The sequence below is a fragment of the Schistocerca piceifrons genome, chromosome 1 (assembly GCF_021461385.2).
Source record: "Schistocerca piceifrons isolate TAMUIC-IGC-003096 chromosome 1, iqSchPice1.1, whole genome shotgun sequence".
NCBI classification, from domain to species: domain Eukaryota; kingdom Metazoa; phylum Arthropoda; class Insecta; order Orthoptera; family Acrididae; genus Schistocerca; species Schistocerca piceifrons.
Window position 1 is genome coordinate 430,188,375 of NC_060138.1, and position 27,436 is coordinate 430,215,810.

Consider the following 27,436-nt stretch of genomic DNA (forward strand, 5'->3'; position numbering starts at 1 on the left):
TGTCCAACTTCTATGATTGCCCTTTTGGAGATGTCCATTACTCTTCAACTGAACACCTACTATGGTAGTCATCATCGTCATCATAGTGTCTTTGCTGTCCGTGGCTGGTAAAATTTTTGCTAGAATTCTGTTGAATTGCCTCCAGCGTCTTCCTGACACTGTTTTTCTGAATCTCATTCTGGATTTCACTTGCCCAGAGCTACTATTGATATGTTATTCTGTGTGCAGCAACTGCAGGAGAACTGCAGGGAACAGCATAAGACTTTGTTATTAATATTCTGTGACCCAGAAAAATTCTTTGTACTGTGCGCATAGAAGCCATGCAGAAGTTGGAAAATGTTTCGGCTGCCGTGAACGCTGTGTTGGAGTGATTCAAGCTCATCATGATGACATATCTGGACAAGTGCTATGCCAGAATGAAACAACTGGCAAATTCCCTATTACTAAGGGCTCAAATGAGAATGTTTTCTCAGCCAGCATTGTTCGCCATGTACCTCACATCCGGCTGTGTGTAGGCATCATCTGTAAACAGTGCAGGAGTAAAACTTAAATACAGATTCAGTGGAAGACCATTTGATCAGTGCAGACTCGATTCTAAAAATATCACAAGTCACGCACGCAACTGAACTGCAGTATGCTGATGTCAGTGCAAAACTCCAACTGTCTGATTGTTTCATTAGTGCAAATGAACAGTTTAGCCTGACAATCAACATCCCATAAGCCAAGGTAGCCACACAGGCTGCTCCTGGAACTGTCTTTCCAGATTTCAGTAACTCTATTTCCAGCTCACTTTTGGAACAAGTGTAATCACTTCCTCTATCTCGGAAGTATATTGTCAACTAATTGCTCAGTGGAGAAGAACATGGAGAACAGAATATATGCCACCTATGTTGCTTTTGGACATTTCATACATCAGGTGTTCCTGAATAAATATCTAACACTATGCATCAAACTGATGATGTATTGAGCGGTTTTTGTTTCTACCATGTAAAACCTGCACACTGCACCTGCATCAGCATGATTTTAAGAAACCAGAACGCTTCAGCTAACAGAAGCTTAGGTACATTATGTACATCAAATGGGATGACTTGTGTAAGCCATCATCATTGGTCAACATCTCAGAGGGATGGGCATCTCCAGCAGATGAAAAACAACAGACATCCTTGACAGTATCTGTGTAGCGAAGTGAGCATAGGTGGAAGACCCTGTGGCATTCCTCAGAAGTGCTATAAGGATCAGATCAAGAACAACATAAAAGAGTCTAAACATTGGCCCATGTAATTGGTGTACCAGAGCAGAAGATGCAGTGGTGCACAACTATTTCATCTGCTGTTTTACATTTTGAGCAGGAATGTTGGAAACTGGAAAATGAGAAATGTCAGTGATGGAAACTTCATCAGACCTGACCATGCCCTCCACCCTCTTATTATGTGTAATCAACATGGTCACGTTTCATGCCAGGATTGGTATGCTAAACCATCAAAGGCATCATTACACCTGAACTGCGATGCAGTAAAGTGAAAAATGGAAACTCAGATTTGAGTAGCAGCAGATGACAATCTATGCCTTAGAGAACTTTGAACCCATTTCATCATTTCTTAGTTCTTCAATACCCCACTACTTTGCATACTCATTCTTCTGGATTAGTCTCTTAAACTTCCACCTACTCTTCATCATTACTAAATTGTGATCAAAGTTTAAGTCTGCTCTTGGGTACACATTACAATTGAACATCAGACTGACCAAAAAGAAGTTGCTAAGATGAATGCCTGATGGAGCCCGTTGTTAATTTTGATAGCTTTGTTTCAGACTTTGTCATACACTGCTGTCAGGTTGATGAATGCAAGAGATATTTCAGTTGCTTCTGAAAGCTGCGGGCTGTCAAAATAACTACGTACCCTCTGACTCAACATTGCAATATTAAAAGTTTTGGCTGGTTTCGTTGTCTAGGGGCTGGGATACGTAGTTGCCGCATTACCAGCCAAATACTGCTGAGTCTACAGTAAGAATACATACATGAATCAAATGGTCTAAGTTACTATCACTTGGCAGTTGCGAATTTTGAATGTAACATAGACATTTACAAATGAAAGATTGCAATTAAATGTAATTTGGAGGTACTATCTTAACGACTTTAAATGATGAGTACGATAGTAGAAGTATTTCTGAGAATGCGGTATATTTCTGCAAAACTCTTATGGTGTCGATGGTCCAGTAATTAAATGAAATATAAGTTGAATAACAGGGAAACAATAGATTCCTACTACACATAATTAGTTATGAGCAGCAACATAGCTAGTGTGCTATTCACTTCTAAATGCACTACGAAATATTTCTATCTGCTGCGACTATGCGCAAACTGCTCCACTGTCCAAGTCTTTCCTCTGACCGTGCGTCCGCCGTGCCATCCAGCACTTTCCGTGTCCTGTCCCGACCTGTCTCTAACTGCCTCCTGCTTAGAACTCCCCATTCATGAGTGCTGTGATTGGCTAGAGCACTCGAGCATTGTTTTTAAACCAATGCACCCATATACATATTTAAGCACAAACGAAATACTGGATTTACATTTAAATAACTTGAAATTAAATAAATATTTCTACGGTTGGACCATAAACATGCTACCCCCTGCGGGTTCGGGGGTTAGAATAGGCCCGCGATATTCCTGCCTGTCGTAAGAGGCGACTAAAAGGAGTCTCAAATGTTTCGGCCTTATGTGATGGTCCCCTCTCGGGTTTGACCTCCATCTTTCTAAATTATTCCGAAGAGCGAGCCACTTGGGGAAGGGCGCCTTACATGGTGCATTGTATCCGTCGTGCAATTAGACCTTTAGCCGTCTTTCTCGTCGTTGCAATGGTGTCCCGCTCATTTTCAATCTCTTGGGCGATTACCACGCTGCACTCTGCAGTGTTTCTTTTAACTGCGATGACGACCTTGGCCATTTTTGCACCTAAGATCCAGCACGGTAGCCAGTCCGTTGTGGTGGGGCCGCCATGTACCCTCTTGGTTGTAGCCCCCTGACAACACAGGGATCGCTCTACTGATGCCTGCGCCGTTAACTCCCCACGTATGCCAAGGAGTAGATGCCCATCGCCCTGGGGCATCGGGACTCCCGGCAATGGCCATCCTGCCAGGTGGCCTTTGCTGTGGCTGGGTGGCGCCCGTGGGGAGGGCCCTTGGTCGGAGTAGGTGGCATCAGGGCGGATGACCCGCAATGAAGCGTGGTACATCATCTCTCGCTGGCGGCCAGCCGTCAGCAGTCTCTAAGCGTTCCAAAGCTCATTTTAAGGCTAATGTGTATGACCCCAAATCGTTCCCCTCCCTGGCCACACCATGGGAGGAACGAAAGGCTGTGAATGAGAGCGAAAGATACTCGCCCCGGTATCTCGTCTGTACCAGAGCTGACGGGGACTCGTTTGTGTCTGTGAAGCCTCAGTTCTTTGTCGAACATTTAGAGGACAAGTTCGGGGAGGTGGAGGGCTTGTCCAAGATGCGGTCTGGATCGGTGTTGATAAAAACGGCATCCTCTGCCCAGTCACGAGCCTTGCTGGCTTGTACGAAGTTGGGGGATGTGTCTGTTACTATCACCCCACATAACAGCTTAAATATGGTCCAGGGAATTATTTTTCACCGCGATTTCCTTTTACAGTCCGATGACGAGCTGCGCGCCAACTTGGAGCGCCGAGGTGTCCATTTCGTCCGGCGCGTCCACCGGGGTCCTAGGGATCGTCAAGTTGCCACCGGTGCCTTCATCTTGGCCTTCGAGGGTGACACGTTACCTGAGAAGGTCAAGGTGATGGTGTACCGTTGTGATGTCAAGCCGTATATCCCTCCCCCAATGCGGTGCTTCAAGTGTTGGAAGTTCGACCACATGTCTTCACGCTGTGCTTCCGACCTCGTCTGTCGCGATTGCGGTCGACCTTCCCATCCTGATCATCCCTGTGCGCCGCCTCCAATCTGTGTGAACTGTGGTGCGCACCATCCGCCTTGCTCGCCAGACTGTCTGATTCTGCAGAAGGAGCGGAAGATCATGGAAATCAAGACTCTCGACCGCCTGTCGTACACTGAGGCGAAGCGGAAATATGATCGGCTTCATCCAGTGCGTATGACAGCTTCTTATGCCGCAACTGTCACTCTTTCTACAATTCCATCCACTCCAGTCAGCTCTCAGAGTCGAAGTCCCACACCTGCCCCCTTGATGGTGGGGGGCACTAAACCTCCTGTTGCTCCTGCTCCATCTACTTCAGGAGCAACACCCCCCCAACCATCGGGGACATCAGTCCCCCCTTCCCAGCCGGAGAAGCGTAAGACTTCTTCGGCTACTCTCGTAAGGAAGGGGTCCCTTGGGGACCTCCCTTCGCACGTTCCGACCGGTTCCAAAGCCGACAGCCACAAGTGGCTCAAACAACCGCCAGTCCCTGGTCGTCGGGACACACGGTCATCGTCTGTCCCTGAGACTGACCCAGTGACGCCCTCCCAGCCTGAACCACCCAAGGCGCAGTGCGAGAAGCAGAAGAAGAAGAAACTCCCCAAGGCTACTGACATTGCGGTGGCACCCATTCCACCGCTTCCTACAAGCTCTGCCTCTGAGGATGAGGTGGAGATTCTGGCGTCCACTGAGGACATGGATCTCGCCAGTCCCTCGGATGCAATAGATAGCTGTTGTCCAGGTGGTGACTCAGTAGCAGCAGGGGCCCCGGAGGCGTAATCTGCCTCCCCAATCCCTTCACGCCTTTCCCATCCATGGCTAATACCATCCTCCAGTGGAACTGCAGCGGTTTCTTCCACCATCTAGCTGAGCTCCGCCAACTTATCAGCCGTCATCCTTTCCTTTGCATTGCTCTGCAGGAAACTTGGTTTCCAGAAATGCGAACCCCCGCCCTCCGTGGCTATCGGGGTTATTTTAAGAACCGGGCAGCTTATGAAAGGGTGTCTGGTGGCGTCTGCATATATGTCCTTAACTCTCTTCACAGCGAGTTTGTACCTCTACAAACAGCTTTAGAGGCTGTCGCTGTTCGGGTGTGGACGCCACAGGCTATTACCGTCTGCAGTATTTACCTTCCATCTGATGGTGCTGTCGCGCAGCATGTCCTGGCTGCTCTGATAGCCCAACTGCCGCCACCTTTTTTGCTGCTGGGCTATTTCAATGCCCACAACCTTCTATGGGGTGGGACTGTCTCCTATAACCGCGGTCGGGCCGTGGAGCATGTGTTGGCTCAGCTTGACCTTAGCCTCTTGAACACCGGTGCTCCCACGCATTTCAGTGTGGCCCATGGCTCGTTCTCGGCCATCGATCTCTCTATTTGCAGCCCTGGACTTGTCCCATCCCTCCACTGGAGAGTGCATCCTGACCTGTGTGGTAGTGACAATTTTCCCATCTATTTGTCACTGCCCCAGTGTCATTCTTCTGGGCGCTTGCCCCACCGGGCTCTCCACAGGGCTGACTGGCCAGCTTTTACTTCCGCTGCAACCATTGAGTCTCCCCCACAGGGTGACATTGACGAGGTGGTGCGTGTTTTAACCACGTCCATCATTTCAGCGGCCGAGGCTGCCATCCCCCGTTCTTCTGGCCACCCTCGGAGGAGGGCTGTACCCTGGTGGTCGCCGGAGGTTGCTGAGGCTATTCGCGACCGTCGGCGGGCTCTCCAGCGTCATAGGCGGCACCCGTCTCTTGAGACCCTCATTACCTTTAAGAGGCTCCGTGCCTTCGCCCGTCGTCTTATTGCACGGCGTAAGCAGGAGTGCTGGGAGAGGTATGTCTCATCCTTGGGCTCCCATGTCTCCCCCTCGCTCGTGTGGTCCCGGATCCGGCGGATTTACGGATACCAGACCCCTATGGTTGTCCCTGGGCTCTCCTTGAACGGCGCTGTCTGCACGGACGCTGCCGCCATTGCTGAACGGCTTGCCGCGCACTTTGCTCAGAGCTCTGCGACTGCATCCTATCCCCCCGCCTTTCGCTCTCTAAAGGAGCGAGCCGAGCGGACGCCGTTCTCATTCCACACGCGTCGTTCTGAAACATACAATGCTCCTTTCAGCGAGAGGGAGTTCCTCGCTGCCCTCGCCGATTGCCCTGATACAGCACCAGGCCCAGACTGCATCCACGCACAGATGCTGAAGCATCTCTCCAGGGACTGCCAGAGACACATTCTCGCGACAATTAATCGCATTTGGAGCGAAGGCGTGTTCCCGTTGCAATGGCGAGAGGGTGTTATTGTCCCCATCTTGAAGCCCGGTGCGGACCCACTGGCGGTGGACAGCTATCGTCACATTACCCTCACCAACGTTTTGTGCAAATTGCTCGAACGTATGGTGGGGCGGCGTTTGTGTTGGGTCCTTGAGTCGCGCGGTCTCCTCGCTCCATCCCAGGGTGGCTTCCGTCGAGGCCGGTCTGCCACGGACAATTTGGTGCGGCTGGAATCTGCAGTCCGTACGGCCTTTGCCCGACGTCAGCATCTCGTTGCTGTATTTTTCGATCTGCGGAAGGCGTATGACACCACATGGCGGCATCACATCCTCGCCACGTTGCATGAGTGGGGTCTTCGTGGTCGGCTCCCGGCTTTTCTTCAAACCTTTTTATTGCGCCGCTCTTTCCGGGTGCAAGTCGGTGCCACCTCTAGTTCATCTTATATACAGGAAAATGGGGTCCCGCAGGGCTCAGTGTTGAGCGTCTCCTTATTTCTAGTGGCCATTAATGGTCTGGCTGCAGCAGTGGGGTCGTCGGTGTCTCCTTCTTTGTATGCCGACGACTTCTGCATCTCATTTAGCTCCACGACTACGGGAGTCGCCGACCGCAGGCTGCAAGTCGCCGTTCGCAAGGCAGCATCATGGGCTCTGACTTTTGGTTTTCAGTTCTCTGCAGCCAAGACTCGAGTTATGCACTTCTGCAGGCGTCAGACGGTCCACCCTCATCCTGAACTTTACCTCGGCGGCCACCTGCTTGAAGTGGTGGACACTTGCCGCTTCTTGGGACTCGTGTTTGATGCCCGGCTCACATGGGTTCCTCATGTTACTCAGCTGAAGCAAAAATGCTGGCGGCACCTCAACGCCCTCCGCTGCCTTAGCCACACGTCTTGGGGTGCAGATCGCTGCACGCTGCTGCGATTGTACAGAGCCCTTGTGCAGTCCCGGCTTGATTATGGGTGCCTGGCCTATGGGTCTGCATCACCCTCAGTGTTGAAGTTGTTAGACGCCATACACCACTGTGGGGTTCGGCTTGCAACTGGCGCTTTTCGTACCAGCCCCGTAGATAGTCTACTGGTGGAGGCCGGGGTTCCCCCGCTGCGGATTCGCCGCCATCGACTGCTCACCGACTATGCTGTCCACGTGCATTGCTCGCCAGACAATCCCAATCGTCGCCTGCTTTTCCCTGCCGTGGTCCTCCATCTGCCCGAACGGCGACCTAGGTCTGGGCTTTCCGTAGCTGTCCGTGTCCAGTCCCTGCTGTCAGAACTGGGGTCATTCCCTCTTCTGCCTCCCTTCCGGGTCCGTACACCTACGCCTCCCTGGTGTTTGTCCCGGCCGTCCGTCCGTCTGGATTTGGCACAGGGACCTAAGGACTCGGTTCCGCCTGTGGCCCTCCGTCGCCGTTTTCTTGCGCTCCTCGAATCATTTCCGGGCTGTGAGCCTGTCTACACTGATGGTTCCCTGGTTGATGGTCGCACTGCCTACGCTTTTGCTCACGCTGCCCATGTTGAGCAACGCTCCTTGCTGGCTGGCTGCAGTATTTTTACTGCAGAGCTGGTGGCCATCTTGCGCGCTCTTGAGCATATGCGTTTCTGCTCAGGTAGGTCCATCGTCATCTGCAGTGACTCCCTGAGCAGCCTTCAGGCCATCGACCGCTGCTATCCCTCTTCTCCTCTGGTGTCCTCTATTCAGGAGTCTGTTTCCGCCATTGCCCGTTCTGGACGTTCGGTGGTCTTGGTCTGGACGCCAGGTCATGTTGGCATCCTGGGGAACGAACGTGTTGACAGGCTGGCCAAAGGGGCGCTCGACGCCCCAGCTTTGGAGATCGGCCTCACGGCTCCCGATCAGCAGCTGGTGTTGCGCCGTAAGGTGCTTGGGATGTGGTCTGCTGAGTGGCTAGGCTTGACAATGCCTAATAAACTGCGGGCTGTCAAGGAGACGACCGATGTGTGGCGCTCCTCCCTGCGGTCTTCTCGCAGGGACTCTGTTATCCTGTGTCGGCTCCGCATCGGCCATACATACCTGACGCACGGCCATCCTTTGCGTCAGGAGGATCCCCCCCTGTGTCGGTGTGGATCCCGGCTGACGGTCGCCCACATTTTATTGGAGTGTCCCCGACTGCGCACCCTTCGGCAGTCTTTTAATTTCCCGGGCACCTTGCCTTTGATTTTATGCGACGATGCCTCCATGGCTGATAATGTTTTACATTTTATCCATGCTAGTCCTTTTTATGGATCCATTTAGGGGGGTCCTGCACTTCTCCATTTCTGTGTCTTTTGTCCTCGCGTCTCTCCTTATTTGTTGCTGTTTTGGTGTCTCATCAGATGGTTGACTCTTTCCCTTTTTTGTTGTCGTGGTCAGTCAACCAGTCTCCGGCCATCTTCTTTTCTTCTATTTCTTTCTGTCTGGTGTTCGTCTGTACTCTTCTTTTCTGTAGTGTTCGTTGCCTAATTTGTGTTCTTTAGCACCTGGGGGGGGGGGGGGGGGGGGGCAGTCTCCTTCCCCTTGGGGTTTTATCTGCTCTGCGACTTTGTCTCGCTTGTTTTTGGAATGGGGGACTGATGACCTTAGCTGTTTAGTCCCCCCTTAAACATCCCAACAACCACCATAAACATGCTCTAACACACATTATTAAATACATAAGCAATTAAATAAACATATATCAAAAGAAAAGAAGAAAAAGGTAGGCCAGGAGCCCAATGTCTCTGTGCTTTCTAAAACACAGTAAATATTTAACCAGTTTCTTCATGAATAGTATATATCGGGTATAAACAAAGACATAGATGAATAAATATATTTATAGGCATGCTGCTACTGTTTCTTCGTGTAACTGTGGAGTACTTATGGCCTGACGCGATCGATAGTCATCGGCCACTTTGACCTCCAATAACTCATGTACTATTCAAGTTACATGCCTTTAATTCATACCAATTTAGGTTTACACTAATAGCTTTCTAAAGACTTGGCGATCGACAAAATCGAAAGAAGCGTTTAGATTTTAGAAATTCATTACTGGGTGTTACTTCTGTAATTTATCGTCAGATACTATACTTCAAACTAATAAATATATTGAAAATATGATTACACCATCAGAATCATTGCGCAAATAATAGTAATGTACATGTTTCTTTTTGAGGTATCTTAATTCATCTGGCTACTCTTAATTCATTTTTGGCACTCGCGGCATACAAGTCTCTTTCATCGACACAAAGCACCGTTCTCATCACAGCGGAATTCCCAGCCACGCGGCTGGACCATGCACTGGGGCTACCCCTCACGTTCGGCAGCGTCTGCCCCCACATGATCGGCCTGCCGAGCGGCCTGCGCCCGCCAAGCGGCCACTGCTTCCTCTGAACTTAGAATATTTTCAGGGCTCGATGACTCGCTCGTTACCTCACAAAGCCTTCCCCTATGTACAGTACTCAGCTCAGAAGGTCGAGGTGGGGAGCAGGGAAACACTCCTTCCCGTCCTTTCCTTCTCCTGCATATGGTCAGTGGTATTGGCTGTCTGAAAAACATTCCCCTATCAGTAAACTTCGGTGTCAGGCTTGCTGTAGCATGTTTAATTATTCAACATGTAAGCTCTCCAGTTTTCTTTCCTTAATGTGTTATATTTTCTAGTTATTTATGTCAGCGTTGCTTTGCTGTTGTTTTGTTGTTTCTTATTTGCACAGAAAATTGCTGGATTCAGTGACTGGCGAATAAGTAGAAAAGATTAGTCCTTCTGCCTCTACAATGTCTTCAGAGCCCAAGAAGGAACAGACAGTTCATAATGAGGGTAGGGAAATAATAATGAATATAATAAAGTCACGTTACCAAGGAGCTAGAGTGTGCAATTTTAAATATATGGTGAAGAAAAGTAGCCTGCAAGGTGCCAGATATAGTGGCATATCTGTAAGAACTATTACAAAAATTCAAAAAGAGAGAACTTTTATTCAATAACCCACTCTGTTATTCCTGGTAAAAAGATCAGGAGTATGGAAGCTCCTCGCAGGAATTGAGAAACTCAATGAATTTCCTTGGTCTTTCAACACATTAAAGAAATGGTTGCATTTGTTGTGGTTCAGAAGGAAAAAAATGTGCTACCAACAGGAAAATTTTCCAGAATGAGATTTTCACTCTGCAGCGGAGTATGCGCTGATATGAAACTTCCTGGCAGATTAAAACTGTGTGCCCGACCAAGACTCGAAATCGGGACCTTTGCCTTTTGCGGGCAAGTGCTCTACCATGTGAGCTACCGAAGCACAACTCATGCCCGGTCCTCACAGCTTTATTTCTGCCAGTATCTCGTCTCCTACCTTCCAAACTTTACAAAAGCTCTCCTGCGAACCTTGCAGAACTAGCACTCCTGAAAGAAAGGATATTGCGGAGACATGGCTTAGCAACAGCCTGGGAAATGTTTCCAGAATGAGATTTTCACTCTGTAGCGGAGTGTGCGCTGATATGAAACTTCCTGGCAGATTAAAACTGTGTGCCCGACCGAGACTCAAACTCGGGACCTTTGCCTTTCCTGCGGGCAAGTGCTCTACCATCTGAGCTACCGAAGCATGACTCATGCCCGGTCCTCACAGCTTTACTTTTGCCAGTATCTTGTCTCCTACCTTCCAAACTTTACAGAAGCTCTCCTGCGAACCTTGCAGAACTAGCACTCCTGAAAGAAAGGATATTGCAGAGACATGGCTTAGCCACAGCCTGGGGGATGTTTCCAGAATGAGATTTTCACTCTGCAGGAGAGTGTGCACTGATATTCAGGAAAATTTTGATTGAATGCCTGAACATTGTCACTTTTGAAATATTTCAGGAGCATCAGAACTTTCCATTCCGAGCACAGAAGCATTGTTTATGTTGATTAATCTGGAGTGGACAATAATCTTACATTTGGTAAATGCCGGTAGAGCATAAATATTATTCTGGATGAAATTTAACTACAAACACCAGGTCATCAAATTGACATACTTGTCATGCAGGTTCCAGGCGCAGATTTATCAGTGGAGTAGAACTGAGTTTTAGAGCTGAAAAAGCCAGCAGATACTGTCATGGACAAATGAATACTACCAATTTCAAGAAGTGGGTACAGGAAAAATTAATCTTCAAACTGTCCAGAGTTAGTAATATAAAGTAATGCACTTTATCGTAGTGTGCAAGAAAAGAAACCACCCTCACAATATGGTGTTAAAATTGATATGATTAATTGTTTGTGAAACAACATTTTATCCACATACTGAAAACCCTACCAATGTGGAAGACATATGGTTGGTGTTGAGGAATTCAGTGTTACAGAGTGCAAGAGAAGAACTCGCTTGCCATCCAAAACACAGAAGTAAACCTTGATTAAATGGAGAATGTCGAGAATCTGTTGGGATAAGATCAGCGAAGAGGATACAGTGGATAGAAAAACTCTCAGAAGCAGCAAGGGTAGGCTACTGTGAAGAGAGGCGTAACGTGGACAAACTCGTGAGAAAGGAGAAACAGGAACACCATAAAAGACTTTCAGAAGCAGTAGAAGAAGCAAAGTCATCATGATCATTTTTCCAGGCCTCAAGATTTGCCATAGGTGTCTACCGGCAACGTACATTAGTTCTAATGAATAAGACGGGTGAAGTGGTACTGTCAGAAGAGCAGGCAAACCTATTTAAAAAACATTTTGAGAAACTATTGAACTGGGGCTTTCCACCGGCAGTGACAACTCAGGCAGGAGCCCGTTTTGATAGAGTAGAAGTCCCTGAACCATCAGAGGAAGAAATCAGTGTTGTCCTAAAACTACTCATGAACAACAAGGCCCCGGATGTAGTGGTGTCACAGCTGAGATGCTTTGCTTGGGAGGCCAACTACCGATGGCTGCATTGAAATGATTAATATCCACCATCTGGGCAGTGGAAATAATTCCTGAAGAATGGAATGTCCCATCTTGAAGAATGATGATGCTACCCAAGTATCCAGCTGCTGAACCGAATGAAAGCACTGGCTGAAGGAATTGTAGGCACATATCAATGAGGGTTCATCCCCAGACGGTCTACCATTGACCACATATTTACTTCGAGGCAGCTGATAGAAAAATTCGATGAGTTTAATCATGAACTACACCTCATCCTCACTGATTTTTGGCAAGCTTATGACAGCATTGAGCGCGTCACATTACAGGAAATGTTAGAGGAACTTGGCATCCTATTGAAATACATTCTAAAGTACGGTTTGGCAACCAGCTATGCTCAACTTTCACTATCTAAAATGGATTGAGACAACGAGATCAATTGGTACCAATATTATTCAACTTGGCCTTGGAAAAAGTAAGCCGTGACACTTGGCAAACCAGGGAAATGGAGATGGTTCAAGCAGACACAATTCTGCATTTGCTGATGATATTGTGATCCTTGGTGACACTCTAGAGCAAATGTGTGCTGATACTTCCCAATTCCTCCAAACTGCACAGGATATTGGGCTAGAGGTGAACGAGGACAAAACTAAATATCTTGGAGTATCACGTCATTGAGTTCTCCCTCCTTCCATTGTTGTAGATGGGCATACCTTCGAACGAATTGAAGAGTTCAAGTACCCGGGCTCAGTATTAACCAACAAAAGTGAGTGACTAAAGAAGTATATCAGTGCATAACAAGTGCTAATTGCGTGTTCTTTAGTCTGAACAATCTTTTTAAATCTCACCTGATATCTCAGAAGAACAAAGTCCATCTGTACACAACACTGATGAGGCCAGTACTTTTATATGGTTGTGAAACTTGGGCAACATCAGCAATGACAGAAGATTCAATATGTGCATTTGAAAGAGAGGTACTTGTGAAGATCTATGGACCTGTCTACAATAACATGGAAGGTAAATGGGAAAGAAGAAAGAAAGAAGACCTGTACCAGAGGTTTGAAAAGCCACACGTTGTACGAATATTGGGACAGAGGCGACTATAATGGTTTGGCCACATCTTACGAGAAGATGGATCCCTCCCTTAGCGAGTCCTCTACTCTCAACCCACGGGAAAACGCCTGAGAGGACACCCAAGAACGCGATGGAAGGATCGAGTGACGATGATCCTTCAACAAGTGGAATCGGTGGCAGTGGAGGATGATGCTAGAGACTGGGAAAGATGGAGTGCCATCTGCAGCAAATACCTTCTCTCTTGTGGGTGACAGGCATTCCTTTTATTGGGGTTTTGTGTTTGTAAGTTTTTTTCCTATTGTTCTTCTGCTGTAGACCTCAAAGGCCTGTGATAATGATGATCACATAGTGAAAACATGAAGTTTGAATTTTTTGATTTGGTTCAAGAGTTTAAAAGGCCAGAAAAGAGGTACCACACAGTTCTCTCTTTACACCATGAACTGAGTACCATAGATGGCCTGGGCGAAAGTGAAAGGAAATGTACAGGAGCAGAACATAAAAGGGGACATTCCTCTAGAGATGCTGCAAGAAGTGACAGTGAAATTGCATCTGTAAATGCAGCTGACTGGGAAACTTTCAAAGAATATGAAATTAAAATAAAGACTATGTTTTGGGAAAAAGATGAATTAATAAATGATTCCATAGGTGGAATTATCATAAACTTAAATGAGATGAACTCCAAAGATAACAATGATGAAGATGATGACAGCATGAACTCTTAAAAAATCAGATCTGGGCATTGCTTGCTGAATAACAAGCAACTAAAACCCGGAAGATCAGCAGCTACTGATACCATAGCGATCCAAGTGAAAAATCTGACTGTTCTCGTTCTGGAACTATCACTATACTGAAAAGGCATGATTATTTGATAGATTTATGTCAGATGTGTGAAAACAAGGCAGTCACACAGTATTGATGCAATTACATTAACAAGACTTGTAGAATGGCACATACTATTCTAGTGCAAATATGCCATGACTTGCAGCACAGTCCTGTCATGCACATTCTCCTTTTAAAATGACTCCATAGGTGGAATTATCATAAACTTAAGTGAGATGAACTCCAAAGATAACAATGATGAAGATGATGACAGCATGAACTCTTAAAAAATCAGATCTGGGCATTGCTTGCTGAATAACAAGCAACTAAAACCCGGAAGATCAGCAGCTACTGATACCATAGCGATCCAAGTGAAAAATCTGACTGTTCTCGTTCTGGAACTATCATTATACTGAAAAGGCATGATTATTTGATAGATTTATGTCAGATGTGTGAAAACAAGGCAGTCACACAGTATTGATGCAATTACATTAACAAGACTTGTAGAATGGCACATACTATTCTAGTGCAAATATGCCATGACTTGCAGCACAGTCCTGTCATGCACATTCTCCTTTTATTTTCAGCTACAGACAGTAGATGGTCATTTTGAGTACCATGTCTGTATAACTTCTGTTTTTGTTGAAAACCAACTTTCTTGACGGGAGTTTATTCAACATGAGAGGGCCCATACCATAATAAATTGTCCTTTCCAGCAACTTATACTTCATGCTGTGCAGGGTAGATGGACAGTATCTGGTTGACATTTGTGACATTGGCTAGAAGTTTAAGCTGTAGGTTACATACTGCCATGAAACTTGGGGCTGGGAATTATCTTCTGCAAAAATTCTGTATTATGACAAGCCTATACTTTCCAAATCTAAGGTTAGATTCTGTAAACTGTGCTGTGGGATATAGTACGAGGGCGGTTCAGAAAGTAACCTCCGATTGGTCACAGTGCGGGTTGTGGGGGGAGTAGCGACGCCATCTGTGCGTTCACGCACTCAACAGGCCAGTCGGCATCAAACCGTGGTCGAGTGAACGTCGTACCTGCGCTAGTTTAGTTTTTGTGGCAGTTTGAAATGTGTGCTGCAATAGAAAACCCCGCCAAATGTGAAGTGCGTGCTGTCATAAGGTTTTTTACAGCCAAAGGATATTCTGCAGCAGCTATTCATCGTGAGCTTTGTGCCGTGTACGGACCAAGAGTTATGAGTTAAGGAGTTGTCCGTGAATGGGTACGTTTATTTAAAAGTGGACGAGAAAACGTTCATGATGAAGAGAGGAGTGGTAGACCATCATTGGTGACTGACGAACTCGTTCAGACAGTTGATGCAAAAGTTCGTGAAAATCGACGTTTCTCAATGTCGGAGTTGTCTACTGGTTTTCCACAGATTTCTAAGACTCTCTTGTACGAGATAGTGACAGCAAGATTGGGTTACCGTAAGTTCTGTGCACGATGGGTGCCCAAAATTCTTACCGACCACCACAAAACTCAAAGAATGGCCTCTGCATTAGACTTTCTGTCACGTTATGAGGACGAAGGAGAACCATTGTTAAACAGAATCATGACCGATGACGAAACCTGGATTAAGTACGTGAACCCTGAGACAAAAGAACAATCAAAGATGTGGGCACATTCAAATTCGCCTACCATACCAAGAAAAGCCTCGCAAGATTTTTCTGCCAGAAAACTGATGGCAACGGTGTTTTGGGATGCCAAAGGGGTGTTGTTGGTTGAATTCATGGAACGTGGTACGACCATTAATCAAGACGTGTACTGTGAAACAATAAAAAAGTTACGACGGGCTATACAGAAGAAACGCCGTGGTATGCTGACTTCCGGTATCGTTTTTTTGCACGATAACGCCCGTCCTCACTCTGCTCGCAGAACAACGGCCCTTGTTGAGTCCTTCAAGTGGGACGTTATCAACCATCCACCTTACAGCCCAGACCTGGCGCCAAGTGATTATCACCTCTTCATGCATTTGAAGAAATGGCTCGGGTCACAGCGGTTTGATGACGACGAAGAGCTCAAAGATGCGGTCACAGGCTGGCTCCAGGCACAAGCGGGTGATTTTTATGCAGAAGGAATTTCAAAGCTTGTGAAGAGATACGATAAGTGCCTCAATCGCTATGGAGACTATGTAGAAAAATAGTGCAAAGATGTAGTTGTAAGATGTATATATTAAAATATTTTTATTTAACTTGGTGTATTTTTTTAAATCAACCGGAGGTTACTTTCTGAACGGCCCTCGTAAATCAGTGTGTCTCAGTAGTGTCCATTTAAAGGAAGTCAACATAGAACTTAAACCACACCTAAGGTGTAATATCTGAGACAATAAAGTCTGAACCTGCCTATTGGCTCCCAGTGCATTCGTGCACTCCAGATGCGCTGGAATGATGCACTTGTCAGAGAATAGACAAAAATCCTTGGCTCCGAGTTCAAGAAGTGTGAAAATCGACAGACTAGGTTCTGTGTTCCGTGCCAGAAAAATACTTGCCAGCAATTTTACTATCACCAAAACATGGAAAAACAATGACAACAATCCTCTCGTAAAGGTGCCCTAAAATCTCTCTTGTGTCAAAGAAAAATTTCGGGTTTTGATTTGTACTGAAAAATATGGACCAGCCTCAACAGCATAAGAACAAAGGAAAGCAAATATGTTGATTTGTTACACCATTGGGTAAAGAGAACATCACTGGAATGACAATATGATGTCAATAGACAAAAGCATCTGCTACATTATAGCAAAATCCTTTATGATTCATTCTCTAGCCAGTGGCTTAACTCCTTCACAGTGACACAAGACAATTTAATACATGAAAAATGTGACTCCTTGTTTATGACTCTTATGCTTCATGTCCTTTTGATTTTTTAATCTTATATATAGTTTTGTTTTTAATTTATTGTTTTATCTGTGTTTGTATATAATCATGTGAGATTTGCTATGTTAGTTTCATGTTAACATTCATCATTCTCATGATAAATCTTAATGATGTGGAACAAATCATTTTACATTCTCAACACAAATTAAATAGTAAATATGACTGCATGCTTTACATTTAAAAGTTTGTTTTTTTAAATTTATGACATGTTGCAGTCCCTCTTTTTCATAGTACAGTGTGAGTTAGTAATTCCTACCTACCACCTTTTACACATTACAGTAATAGAAATTCTTTCACAGAATAGAAGAAGTTAAACTTTTTCAGTTCGTTTGTAAATTTTATTTTGCTGTCTGTCAGCCATTTTATATCACATGGTAAGTGATCAACAATTTTAGTTCGAACATTGTACACCCCTTTTTGTGCTGCAGACCACCTTAATGTGGAGTAATGAATGCCATTTTTTCTTCTGATATTGTAATTATGTACATTATTGTCCCTTTTGAACTGCACTGGATTGTTTACAACAAATTTCATGAGGCAATAAATATACTGTGAAGTGATTGTCAAAATTCTCAACTACTTAGATGTTTACACGATGATTGTGGTTGAGCACCACACATTATTCATACAGCATGTTTTTGAGCAATGAAAACTTTCTTTCTTAAAGATGAATTACCCCAGGACGTTATTCCATAAGACATTGTTGAATGAAAATATGCAAAATACATCAAACTACTGGTTTTTCTCTCCCTGAGATTTACAATGATTTTAAGTACAAATGTCTCAGAATTAAATTGTTGCAGAAGTTCCAAAATGTGCTTTTCCACTTTGAATTATCATTAACATTGACATTGAAAATTTTTGAAGTTTCCACCCTTTTTATTATTTTCTCAACATGTGTTACACTTATCATTGGTGCAGTACCTCTGGAACTGAATATGTTGTGTACTTTTAAAATTGAGAGTGAGATCATTCACAGAAAACTAGGTAATGACAGTTTTAAGAACCTTGTTTACCATTTCATCTGTTGCTGTGTGTTTGCTTAGTTTGATTACAGTACTATTGTCATCCACAAAAATAACTACATCTGCTTAATGTATATTAAATGGGATATTATTTACATGTATGAGGAACATTGTCAGACCTAAGATTGAGGCCTGGTGGAATCCCGTGAAACCCCACATGTGATTTTTTTCCCCAGTCAGAAGAACCTCCTCTGATGATGACATTGGTCGAATTATTAAGTACAACTTTCTGCATTTGATATGACGTCTTCCATTGGTTGGCTATACCGTCAGTTCAACAGAACCTCAGTTTATGTAAGAGAATACTGTGATTCATAGTCAAAAGCCACAGAAAATACCACCGAGTGCTATTTTGTTATTTAACACTTATAAAATTGGGTCAGTGAATGTGTAAATTGCATTCTGAGTAGAGCAACTCTTCTGAAATCCAGACTGTGGTTTACTGAGGCTGTTATTGTCACTCAGGTGGGATACTCTTCTAGAATACATCACCTTCTCAAAAATATTGGAAAATGACATCAGTGGTATGCTGCATGCTAAATAAATAAAAAAATATGTGCTGGAGGCAACGCATTGATTTGTTCTGTTCTTGAAAGATGACTACTCTTTCTAAATGTGTGTCATGATGGGCTTCATGTCTTATTCTAAATGTTGAGCAAGCATCGTAAATCATTTTGTTGTGATACAAATGTTTCTTTTGGTATGTGCCCCAATTTAACTGTACTTATCTTGGCAAGATCGATGTCACACCTAATTGTATTGTGCACTTGCAGTCAGCAGTCCTTAATAGACCTATTACAACATGAGATTTTAGAGAAAAAATGAAAACTTGTTTCCACTTCCTTTGGTAAAAGTGTGTGTGTGTGTGTGTGTGTGTGTGTGTGTGTGTGTGTGTGAAAATATTTTACCTTTTTGTTAGTTTTAAATTATAATAGTCCTTAACCACAGTACCACACTTGTCTTAATGAAGCAATCAATGTAAATGTTGTTGCACATTGTTTGTTGGTTCTTAGACACTTGTTCTGATTTGTTAAAGAAATTTAGTCTTCATTAAACCCCCATCTGTGGAATTAAATTTGCTCTATCCAAACTGATGCATGTCCATGGCTAGAGTCGTGCAGTCTGCAAATCTTATCTGAAATAATAATAATAATAATAATAATAATAATAAATTCTTAATCTATAGGATATTACACACAGAGTAATAGCACAGAAAAAAAAAGAAAAAGAAAAAAAAAATATAATGTCAGACATTTGAAACGAAGATGTAGTTTTATTGTGAGTTTTTGGTCACATTTTTTGCAATACCTAATGAATAAATTAAAATCAATATTAGCCAGTAACACCTTGTGGACATGCTAGAGGAGTAACTCAGCCATCTTTCAGAAAGGTATCTTTATTAGTGCGCCCGCAATCCATTCCATCAGCTTGAAATGCATCGATTTCAACTGACAGAATGAATTGCAGGCACACTAATAAAGATAGCTTCCTTAAATTTGGCTGAATGTCCGCAAGGAATAATGGGCTTCTTTATTTTAATTGATTGATTAGTTATTGCAAAAAATGTGACCAAAAACTCATGACAAATCTACATCTTTGTTTCAAATATCCGTTATTTTATTATTTTGCCAAATTTAAAAAAACTGTGCTATTGCTCCATGCGCAGTATCCTATAGATTTAAGTCTCCCATCCCTCCTCCCCTCTCCTGCAGATAAGAACTTCCATCATGGGCACACATCTCATTTTGGAGAGTGCAAATTTAGCTCCTAGTATGGGGGGTTTAATGATGACTAAATTTCTTTAAACAATCAGAAAATGTTGTCTAAGAATCAATAAATAATGTGCAAAAAGATTTACATTGATTGCTTTATTAGTTTGCCCCCCCCCAAAAAAAAATATATATTAATTTTGAAACTCACATATATTATAGGCTGACTGAGGAATTTGGGCCCTTAAGCAGTTTTAGTATAGACACTAAAGAACAATGTCAGACACCCACGAAACTGATCATCATCATTTTCTTCTTTTTTTCTCAGAACTCTTGTAGTGAATGACATGTATCTAGGGAAAGTACTGACTAATAATTGTATCAATGTCAAGTGCAAAATATGCCAAACATATGAGGAATGTGATATGCAAATGTAGACAGTGTTGGCATGGGAAGCATGTATTTTTTATAGTTGATGTGAATGTAACTCATTATCTCAATCTTGGGTTCTGCTAGTTTTTGTTGCTTGTTTTCAAGCACTTGTTCTTTGCTGTAGATATTCCCGATTGGCCAGAAGCAGATTTAATGGAATTAATGAAACGAATGGAAAATAACATCCCTGCTAAGGATAATTTGCGTTATGATTCCCGAGCAGAGAAACTAAACTGGGATGAGGTATGTAAATTAGATTCTGTTTTTATAGAAACAAATTTACTTTGATATCACTGTTAATAACTCTTTTTAATTAATGAGTAGATAATTCAAACATTTTATTTTAGATTAGCTTTGGTAATTATTCTGCTGGCGAATGTAAGGAAGTGTGGTTTAAAATTCAGAAACGCCTAAGAAGGTTTCGAATTTTGAAGGAATTGTTGGAAGATGCAAAATCATGGGTTTCAAAACCATGGACACATTTTTATCGAAGCCAACGACAGGTAAAAAGAAAGTATTCCTTACTCTTTTATCAGCCAGTGCTATGATCTTTATAACTGCAACCAATTCATTTACTGTTTTTGTTAACAGAATCGCCACCCAGACTTGCCTCGAAGACCTCTGTCGACGTACATGCTTTTCTATTTAGAAAAAAAAGACAAAGTTGCAAAAGATAACCCTGGTCTTGAAATGGTGTGTTTAATGCTAGGACCTTATGCTTTGCTCTTACAGAGTTTGCAATGAAAGTATTAGCTATGCTAATTGTTTTTTTGCTTTCAGACAAATGTTTCTAAATACATTGCTGAACTTTACAATAAGCTGCCAGCAAAGAAAAAGCAGAAATATATTGATATGGCGGCTGCCCAGAAGAAAGAATATGAAGAAAAAATGGAGCAGTTTTAGTAAGTATCATGTTTGTCAAAATTGTATAAGTAATTGCAATGAATGTTAAATTGTGTGAAACTTGAGTTCCTCCCAGTGTGTAAAATGTTCAAATAACTCACGCAAATGCATGTTGCACTATTGACTTCGTGTGAGTCAGGTGAGTGACAATAACAATAAGGTGGTACCAAAGTCTATGGCCCTTGAGTCTTATGCAGGAAGCATTTCCAAAGGGATTGGTTACATTCTGCAAAAATATTATGTAAAATGTGTTTCTCAACCATCGTCTAAGGTTATGACATTTAAAAGGTCCATGAAGGGTGATCTTTGTTTGTGTAATGATTGTGTTAGTCATACTCCGTAGAGCCGTGGCGTGTTGTATATTGGTCAGACCATCAGGACCAGGGAGGGATGGTGTACCAAGCAAAAGCATTACACACACTGACAGCTGCTCAGAAAAATCTACTATTGCCAAACAGCTTGAAGGTGCTGGGATGTTTTTCCAGCTATTGGGATAGTGTTATTGAGAAAGCATTTTGAGACTAAAATGGCAAGTGACCTCATAAATAGAGATGGACGTTTTTGCTGAAAAACTGTTTGGGTTCCTGCTATCTCCTTGGTCAACAGTAGAGGGACAGAGTTAACACTGTTTTACTTGTTAGTTATTATTATCACTTTCGGTAACTTGTGATGTTGGTCGACTTTGGTTATGTTGTAGAGATAGTGTGTGCGTCTATGCTGTAGAGCTAGTGTGAAGGCGCGCATGCGCGCGCACACGTGCGTGTGTGTGTGTGTGTTTCAGCATATGCTCTGGTACCAACATTTTAAATTTCATTGCACAGCACTCTCTAGTCACACTTACCACGAAGATGGCTTATTGAAATATCAGCGGTTGCCGAGGATGTCACTTGGCTGCATTCTTGTAAGGTACGTAACACAGCAGTTTCCAGTTAGGGTTTTGATGAGTGGAAGGTAAGAATTTAAGTAACTAACACAACAAATATGCCAGAAGCTTTAAATACTAGTCGCTTATTTTAGGCAACTTTGTCTGGACACGTGTAGGAAATATTTACTTGTCTGCATTTCATTATGTCCTGTACTATATGCTTATCTGTGTCCAAATGTTTGGGATACCTGCTCACATTTCACTGTTTCTGTCCCCTCCCTCCTCTTCCTATATTTGTGTTTTCTCATTTGCCTTTAAAATAAGACATTCCTCACTAAAGCGTGATGTGTATTTCTTTCATCCTTCATGCAACTGCTGCTCTCTTAGACACGGTGATCTTTTTTAGAAACACACTAAACAAATAGGAAGGGATCAAAAAGTCTCCGTTAAACGGTGTTGCCGCAGCATATGTGCAACATAGCACAACTCCAATACAGGTGTTCACTATGTGATCTAAAGTATCCGGACACCTGGCTGGAAATGACTTAAAAGTTCGTGGGGCCGTCTATCGGTAATGCTGGAATTCAGTATGGTGTTGGCCCACCCTTACCCATTGATGACAGCTTCCACTCTCTCAGGCATACGTTCAATCAGGTGGTGGAAGGTTTCTTGGGGAATGGCAGCCCATTCTTCACAGAGTGCTACACTGAGGAGAGGTATTGATGTCGGTCAGTGAGGCCTGGCACAAAGTCGGCATTCCAAAACATCCCATAGGTGTTCTATAGGATTCAGGTCAGGACCCTGTGCGGGCCCGTCCATTACAGGGGTGTTATTGTCATGTAACCACTCCACCACATGCCCTGCAGGCTTGATCTTGTTGAAAGATGCAATCACCATCCCTGAATTGCTCTTCAACAGTGAGAAGCAAGAAGGTGCTTAAAACATCAATGTAGGCCTGTGCTGCGACAGTGCCACACAAAACTACAAGGGGTGCAAGCCCCGTCCATGACAAACAAGACCACACCATGACACCACCACCTCCGAATTTTACTGTTGGCATTATACATACTGGCAGATGTCTTTCACCAGGCATTCGCCATATCCACAACCTGTCATCAGATCGCCACCTTGTGTACCGTGATTCGTCACTCGACACAACGTTTTTTCTACTGTTCAATCGTCCAAGTTTACGCTCCTTACACTAAGAAACGTGTCATTTGGCATTTACCGGCATGATGTGTGGCTTATGAGCAGCCGCTTGACCATGAAATCCAAGTTTTCTCACCTCCCGCAGTACTTGCAGTGGATCCTGATGCAGTTTGGAATTCCTGTATGATGGTCTGGATAGACGTCTGCGTATTACACATTATGACCACCTTCAACTGTCGACGATCTCTGTCAGTCAACATACAAGGTCAGCCTATATGCTTTTGTACTGTTTGTGTCCCTTCACTTTTCCATTTCACTATCACATTGGAAACAGTGGAATTGGGGATGCTTAGGAGTGTGGAAATCTCTCGTACAGACATATGACACAAGTGACACCCAATCACCTGTCCACATTCGAAGTCAGTGAGTTCCGCAGAGCGCCCCATTCTGCTCTCTCACAATGTCTAATGACCACTGAGGTTGCTGATATCGAGTACCCGGTTGTAGGTGGCAGCACAATACACCTAATATGAAAAACGTATGTTTTTGTCCGGGTACTTTTGATCACATATTGTATAAGAACCGACACATAAGCAAGGTATTAGTGTGGTGTTCATATCTTTCCAATGTGTATGTGGTAAATGTTGAAACATGAACTATGGTAACATTGTTACCAAATGCTTCCAAAAAGGACCAAAATGCTGTTATTCTCTTTTTGGCTGCCAAAAGACAAACACTGGTTGACATCTGTTGGAGAATGAAGAATGTTCATTTATGAAGAATGTGTTGCTGCTTCATGACAAGACACATTTCAATTTTACAAATGTCATAAGACAGAAGTTACGCCATCAAAAGTGAGAGAGACGTAAGCACCCGCCCTGTAGATCTCCTCCCATATGATTATCACGCCTTTAGTCCCTTGAGAAAGGTCTTGAAGGGTTGATGATTCCTATTGTACGAGAATGCACAGCAGGCAGTTATGGATTTCTTCATGTATCAGGCCTTGGTACGTTACCAAATGGGTAGCTTCAACCTGGTGTTGCATTGGTTGGATGGCATCTCAATGCTCACAATGATTTACCTGAGTGGCATACTGATTCTGGACTGCATGGCCTTCAAACGGGAACTTTTTGATCACCCCCTGTATTACAATATGCGTTGATATGATGAAGCTCTATAAAATCAGCTAGAATTTAAAGAAAATGCTTCAGATATTTAGCTGTCAGCAATATTATACACTTTTAGTTTAAAATGACATTAGTTTATGCAGAACGATTGTAATGCAAATCGTAGGAAAGGACAAGGCTTTAAACATACAATTGTTTGTAAGCGTCTCCAGGGTTTCAGCAGACAACTGCACAACAATTATGAGACATACAGAAATATGGCATGTATCAGTGGATACAGCATCTCTCCAAATTTCTATGTGTAATATGTGCCGTGGTGTAGTTTGTGTGCTACTAGGGAGCAGGCAAACCAGAACATGTAGACACATCATCTACTCCACATTATCACATTGAATTAATTCATACCTGCATACACATAACCCAACTGTTGTTGCACCTTCTGGGGCCACAGTAGTCGTGACTTCAATGATTTGCAAACACATATTGACATTTGCCTCATCACAAAAAGTGCCCACATTAAACTTCTGCAGTGTGAATTAAAAACTTGAAGAGATGCTCCATTCACTGATTGTGTCTATTCTCTGTTTATCTAGTAGTTCTCAGGCAGTCTTCTCCTAAAATCCTTGAGTACAAAATGAATAACGTTGTATATTTTCTTGAAAAGACATCGTTCTTTGAGATGATCATTCATTGTTTTCTCATTTACAATACAGGGTTATTACAAATGATTGAAGCGATTTCACAGCTCTACAATAACTTTATTATTTGAGATATTTTCACAATGCTTTGCACACACATACAAAAACTCAAAACGTTTTTTTTAGGCATTCACAAATGTTCGATATGTGCCCCTTTAGTGATTCGGCAGACATCAAGCCGATAATCAAGTTCCTCCCACACTCGGCGCAGCATGTCCCCATCAATGAGTTCGAAAGCATCGTTCATGCGAGCTCGCAGTTCTGTCACGTTTCTTGTTAGAGGAGGTTTAAACACTGAATCTTTCACATAACCCCACAGAAAGAAATCGCATGGGGTTAAGTCGGGAGAGTGTGGAGACCATGACATGAATTGCTGATCATGATCTCCACCACAACCGATCCATCGGTTTTCCAATCTCCTGTTTAAGAAATGCCGAACATCATGATGGAAGTGCGGTGGAGCACCATCCTGTTGAAAGATGAAGTTGGCGCTGTCGGTCTCCAGTTGTGGCATGAGCCAATTTTCCAGCATGTCCAGATACACGTGTCCTGTAACATTTTTTTTTTACAGAAGAAAAAGGGGCCGTAAACTTTAAACCGTGAGATTGCACAAAACACGTTAACTTTTGGTGAATTGCGAATTTGCTGCACGAATGCGTGAGGATTCTCTACCGCCCAGATTCGCACATTGTGTCTGTTCACTTCACCATTAAGAAAAAATGTTGCTTCATCACTGAAAACAAGTTTCGCACTGAATGCATACTCTTCCATGAGCTGTTGCAACCGCGCCAAAAATTCAAAGTGTTTGACTTTGTCATCGGGTGTCAGGGCTTGTAGCAATTGTAAACGGTAAGGCTTCTGCTTTAGTCTTTTCCGTAAGATTTTCCAAACCGTCGGCTGTGGTACATTTAGCTCCCTGCTTGCTTTATTCGTCGACTTCCGCGGGCTACGCGTGAAACTTGCCAGCACGCGTTCAACCGTTTCTTCGCTCCCTGCAGGCTGACCCATTGATTTCCTCTTACAGAGGCATCCAGAAGCTTTAAACTGTGCATACCATCGCCGAATGGAGTTAGTAGTTGGTGGATCTGTGTTGTACTTCGTCCTGAAGTGTCGTTGCACTGTTATGACTGACTGATGTGAGTGCATTTCAAGCACGACATACGTTTTCTCGGCTCCTGTCGCCATTTTGTCTCACTGCACTCTCGAGCGCTCTGGCGGCAGAAACCTGAAGTGCGGCTTCATCCGAACAAAACTTTATGAGTTTTTCTACATATCTGTAGTGTGTCGTGACCATATGTCAATGAATGGAGCTACAGTGAATTTATGAAATCGCTTCAATCATTTGTAATAGCCCTGTATGTAGAGATTTATTTCACCAAATGCATTCATGAATAGTTCATCTTCTTCTATCTCCAGAAGCTAAAATTCTCGTCAATATAATAGGGCTTTGTGTGTCTCATTTGCTATGTATCTCTATCAGGAAACAAATTTTTTTTTTTTTCCAATTTTGAAATTTGAATCATAGTATGTGAACACTGTTTCATAGTGGTTTATATGTTGAGTATAGTATAGTATCGCAGTTAAGTTTCCCATAGACCGCCCAATAACATATAAAATACTGCTATGGTTAAAGCTTGTAAAATAAAATTTTCTGGAAGTATAGCCATTTTACCAGTAATTTAAATTTATTGTACAACATTTTTGTTTTGCATAGTGTACGAGGTGCTATCCAAAATTTTCGAGACTGGTGCTGCCATCTGTTGAAAATCTTACCTTTGGACTAATGGTCACCAGCATGTACACACCAGTCCTAGTGCTTTTGCCACTGGTCAAACATTTTCTGGGAGTCCTGTTCTTTGAGGGTGTTTATCACTGCCAGTGATGCTTCTTGAATTCTCTCTAGAGTGTCGAACCAATGGCCTTTCACCTTGAGTTTCAGTTTTGGGAATAGTGCAAAGTCGCAAGTTGCCAAATCTGGCAAGTACGGTGGGTGGGGTACAACCGCCATGTTGTTTGTTGCCAAAAAGGTCCTGGTGAGCAAGGACGTGTAACAGGGCGTGTTGTGATGCAGCAGCCAGTTCGCTTGACGCCAAAGTTCGGCCCATCGTTGCCGCACATTTTCACGGAGTTGTCGCAAAACGTCACATTAGTACATGGAATTCACTGTTTGGTTGCGTGGGACGAGTTCTTTGTGCACAATTCCCTTGGTATCAAAGAAAACGATGATCATGCTCTTCATTTTACTCTTCACCTGTCTCACTTTTTTGGGTCTTGGAGAGCCTGGGCTCTTCCACTGGGATGACTGTTGCTTTGTCTCTAGGTCATAACCATAAATCCAGCTCTTGTCACTGGTGATAACGCGTGACAAGAGGGTTGGATCATCAGATGCAGTCTGACGAAGCTCCGCGCATCATTCAACACGCTGTGCCTTCTGATCGGCAGTCAAGATCCTTGGCACAAATTTTGCGGTGACACGATGCATGCCCAATTCATCAGTCAACATACATTGATATGTCCCATAACCAATACCCACTTCATCTGCACGGTCTTGAATGGTTCAGCGTTGATCCACACGAAGCAGTTGTTGAAGTTTGGCAACAATGTCTGGCGTTGTGCGGCTAACGGGCCTTCCAGTGTAAGCATCATCTTCGATGTCTGTACGGCCGGCCCTGAACCGAGCATGCCACTGAAACAAATGCATACAACTCATGCTCTGTCCCCTGAACCGAGCATGCCACTGAAACAAATGCATACAAC

General features: G+C 43.7%; 1 protein-coding gene across 9 annotated transcripts in view; it reads left to right on the top strand.

Annotated features, from left to right (window-relative positions):
- The window catches only part of LOC124790314 (nucleolar transcription factor 1-A-like), a 210,033-nt gene that overhangs the window by 79,487 nt on the left and 103,110 nt on the right, over positions 1 to 27,436 (top strand). For all 9 annotated transcript variants that reach the window (XM_047257773.1, XM_047257776.1, XM_047257782.1 and 6 more), the window contains 4 exons: positions 20,062 to 20,180; positions 20,285 to 20,440; positions 20,529 to 20,630; positions 20,718 to 20,839. In XM_047257773.1, coding sequence (XP_047113729.1) covers positions 20,062 to 20,180; positions 20,285 to 20,440; positions 20,529 to 20,630; positions 20,718 to 20,839 — 499 coding nt within the window. The remainder of the gene's footprint in view (positions 1 to 20,061; positions 20,181 to 20,284; positions 20,441 to 20,528; positions 20,631 to 20,717; positions 20,840 to 27,436) is intronic.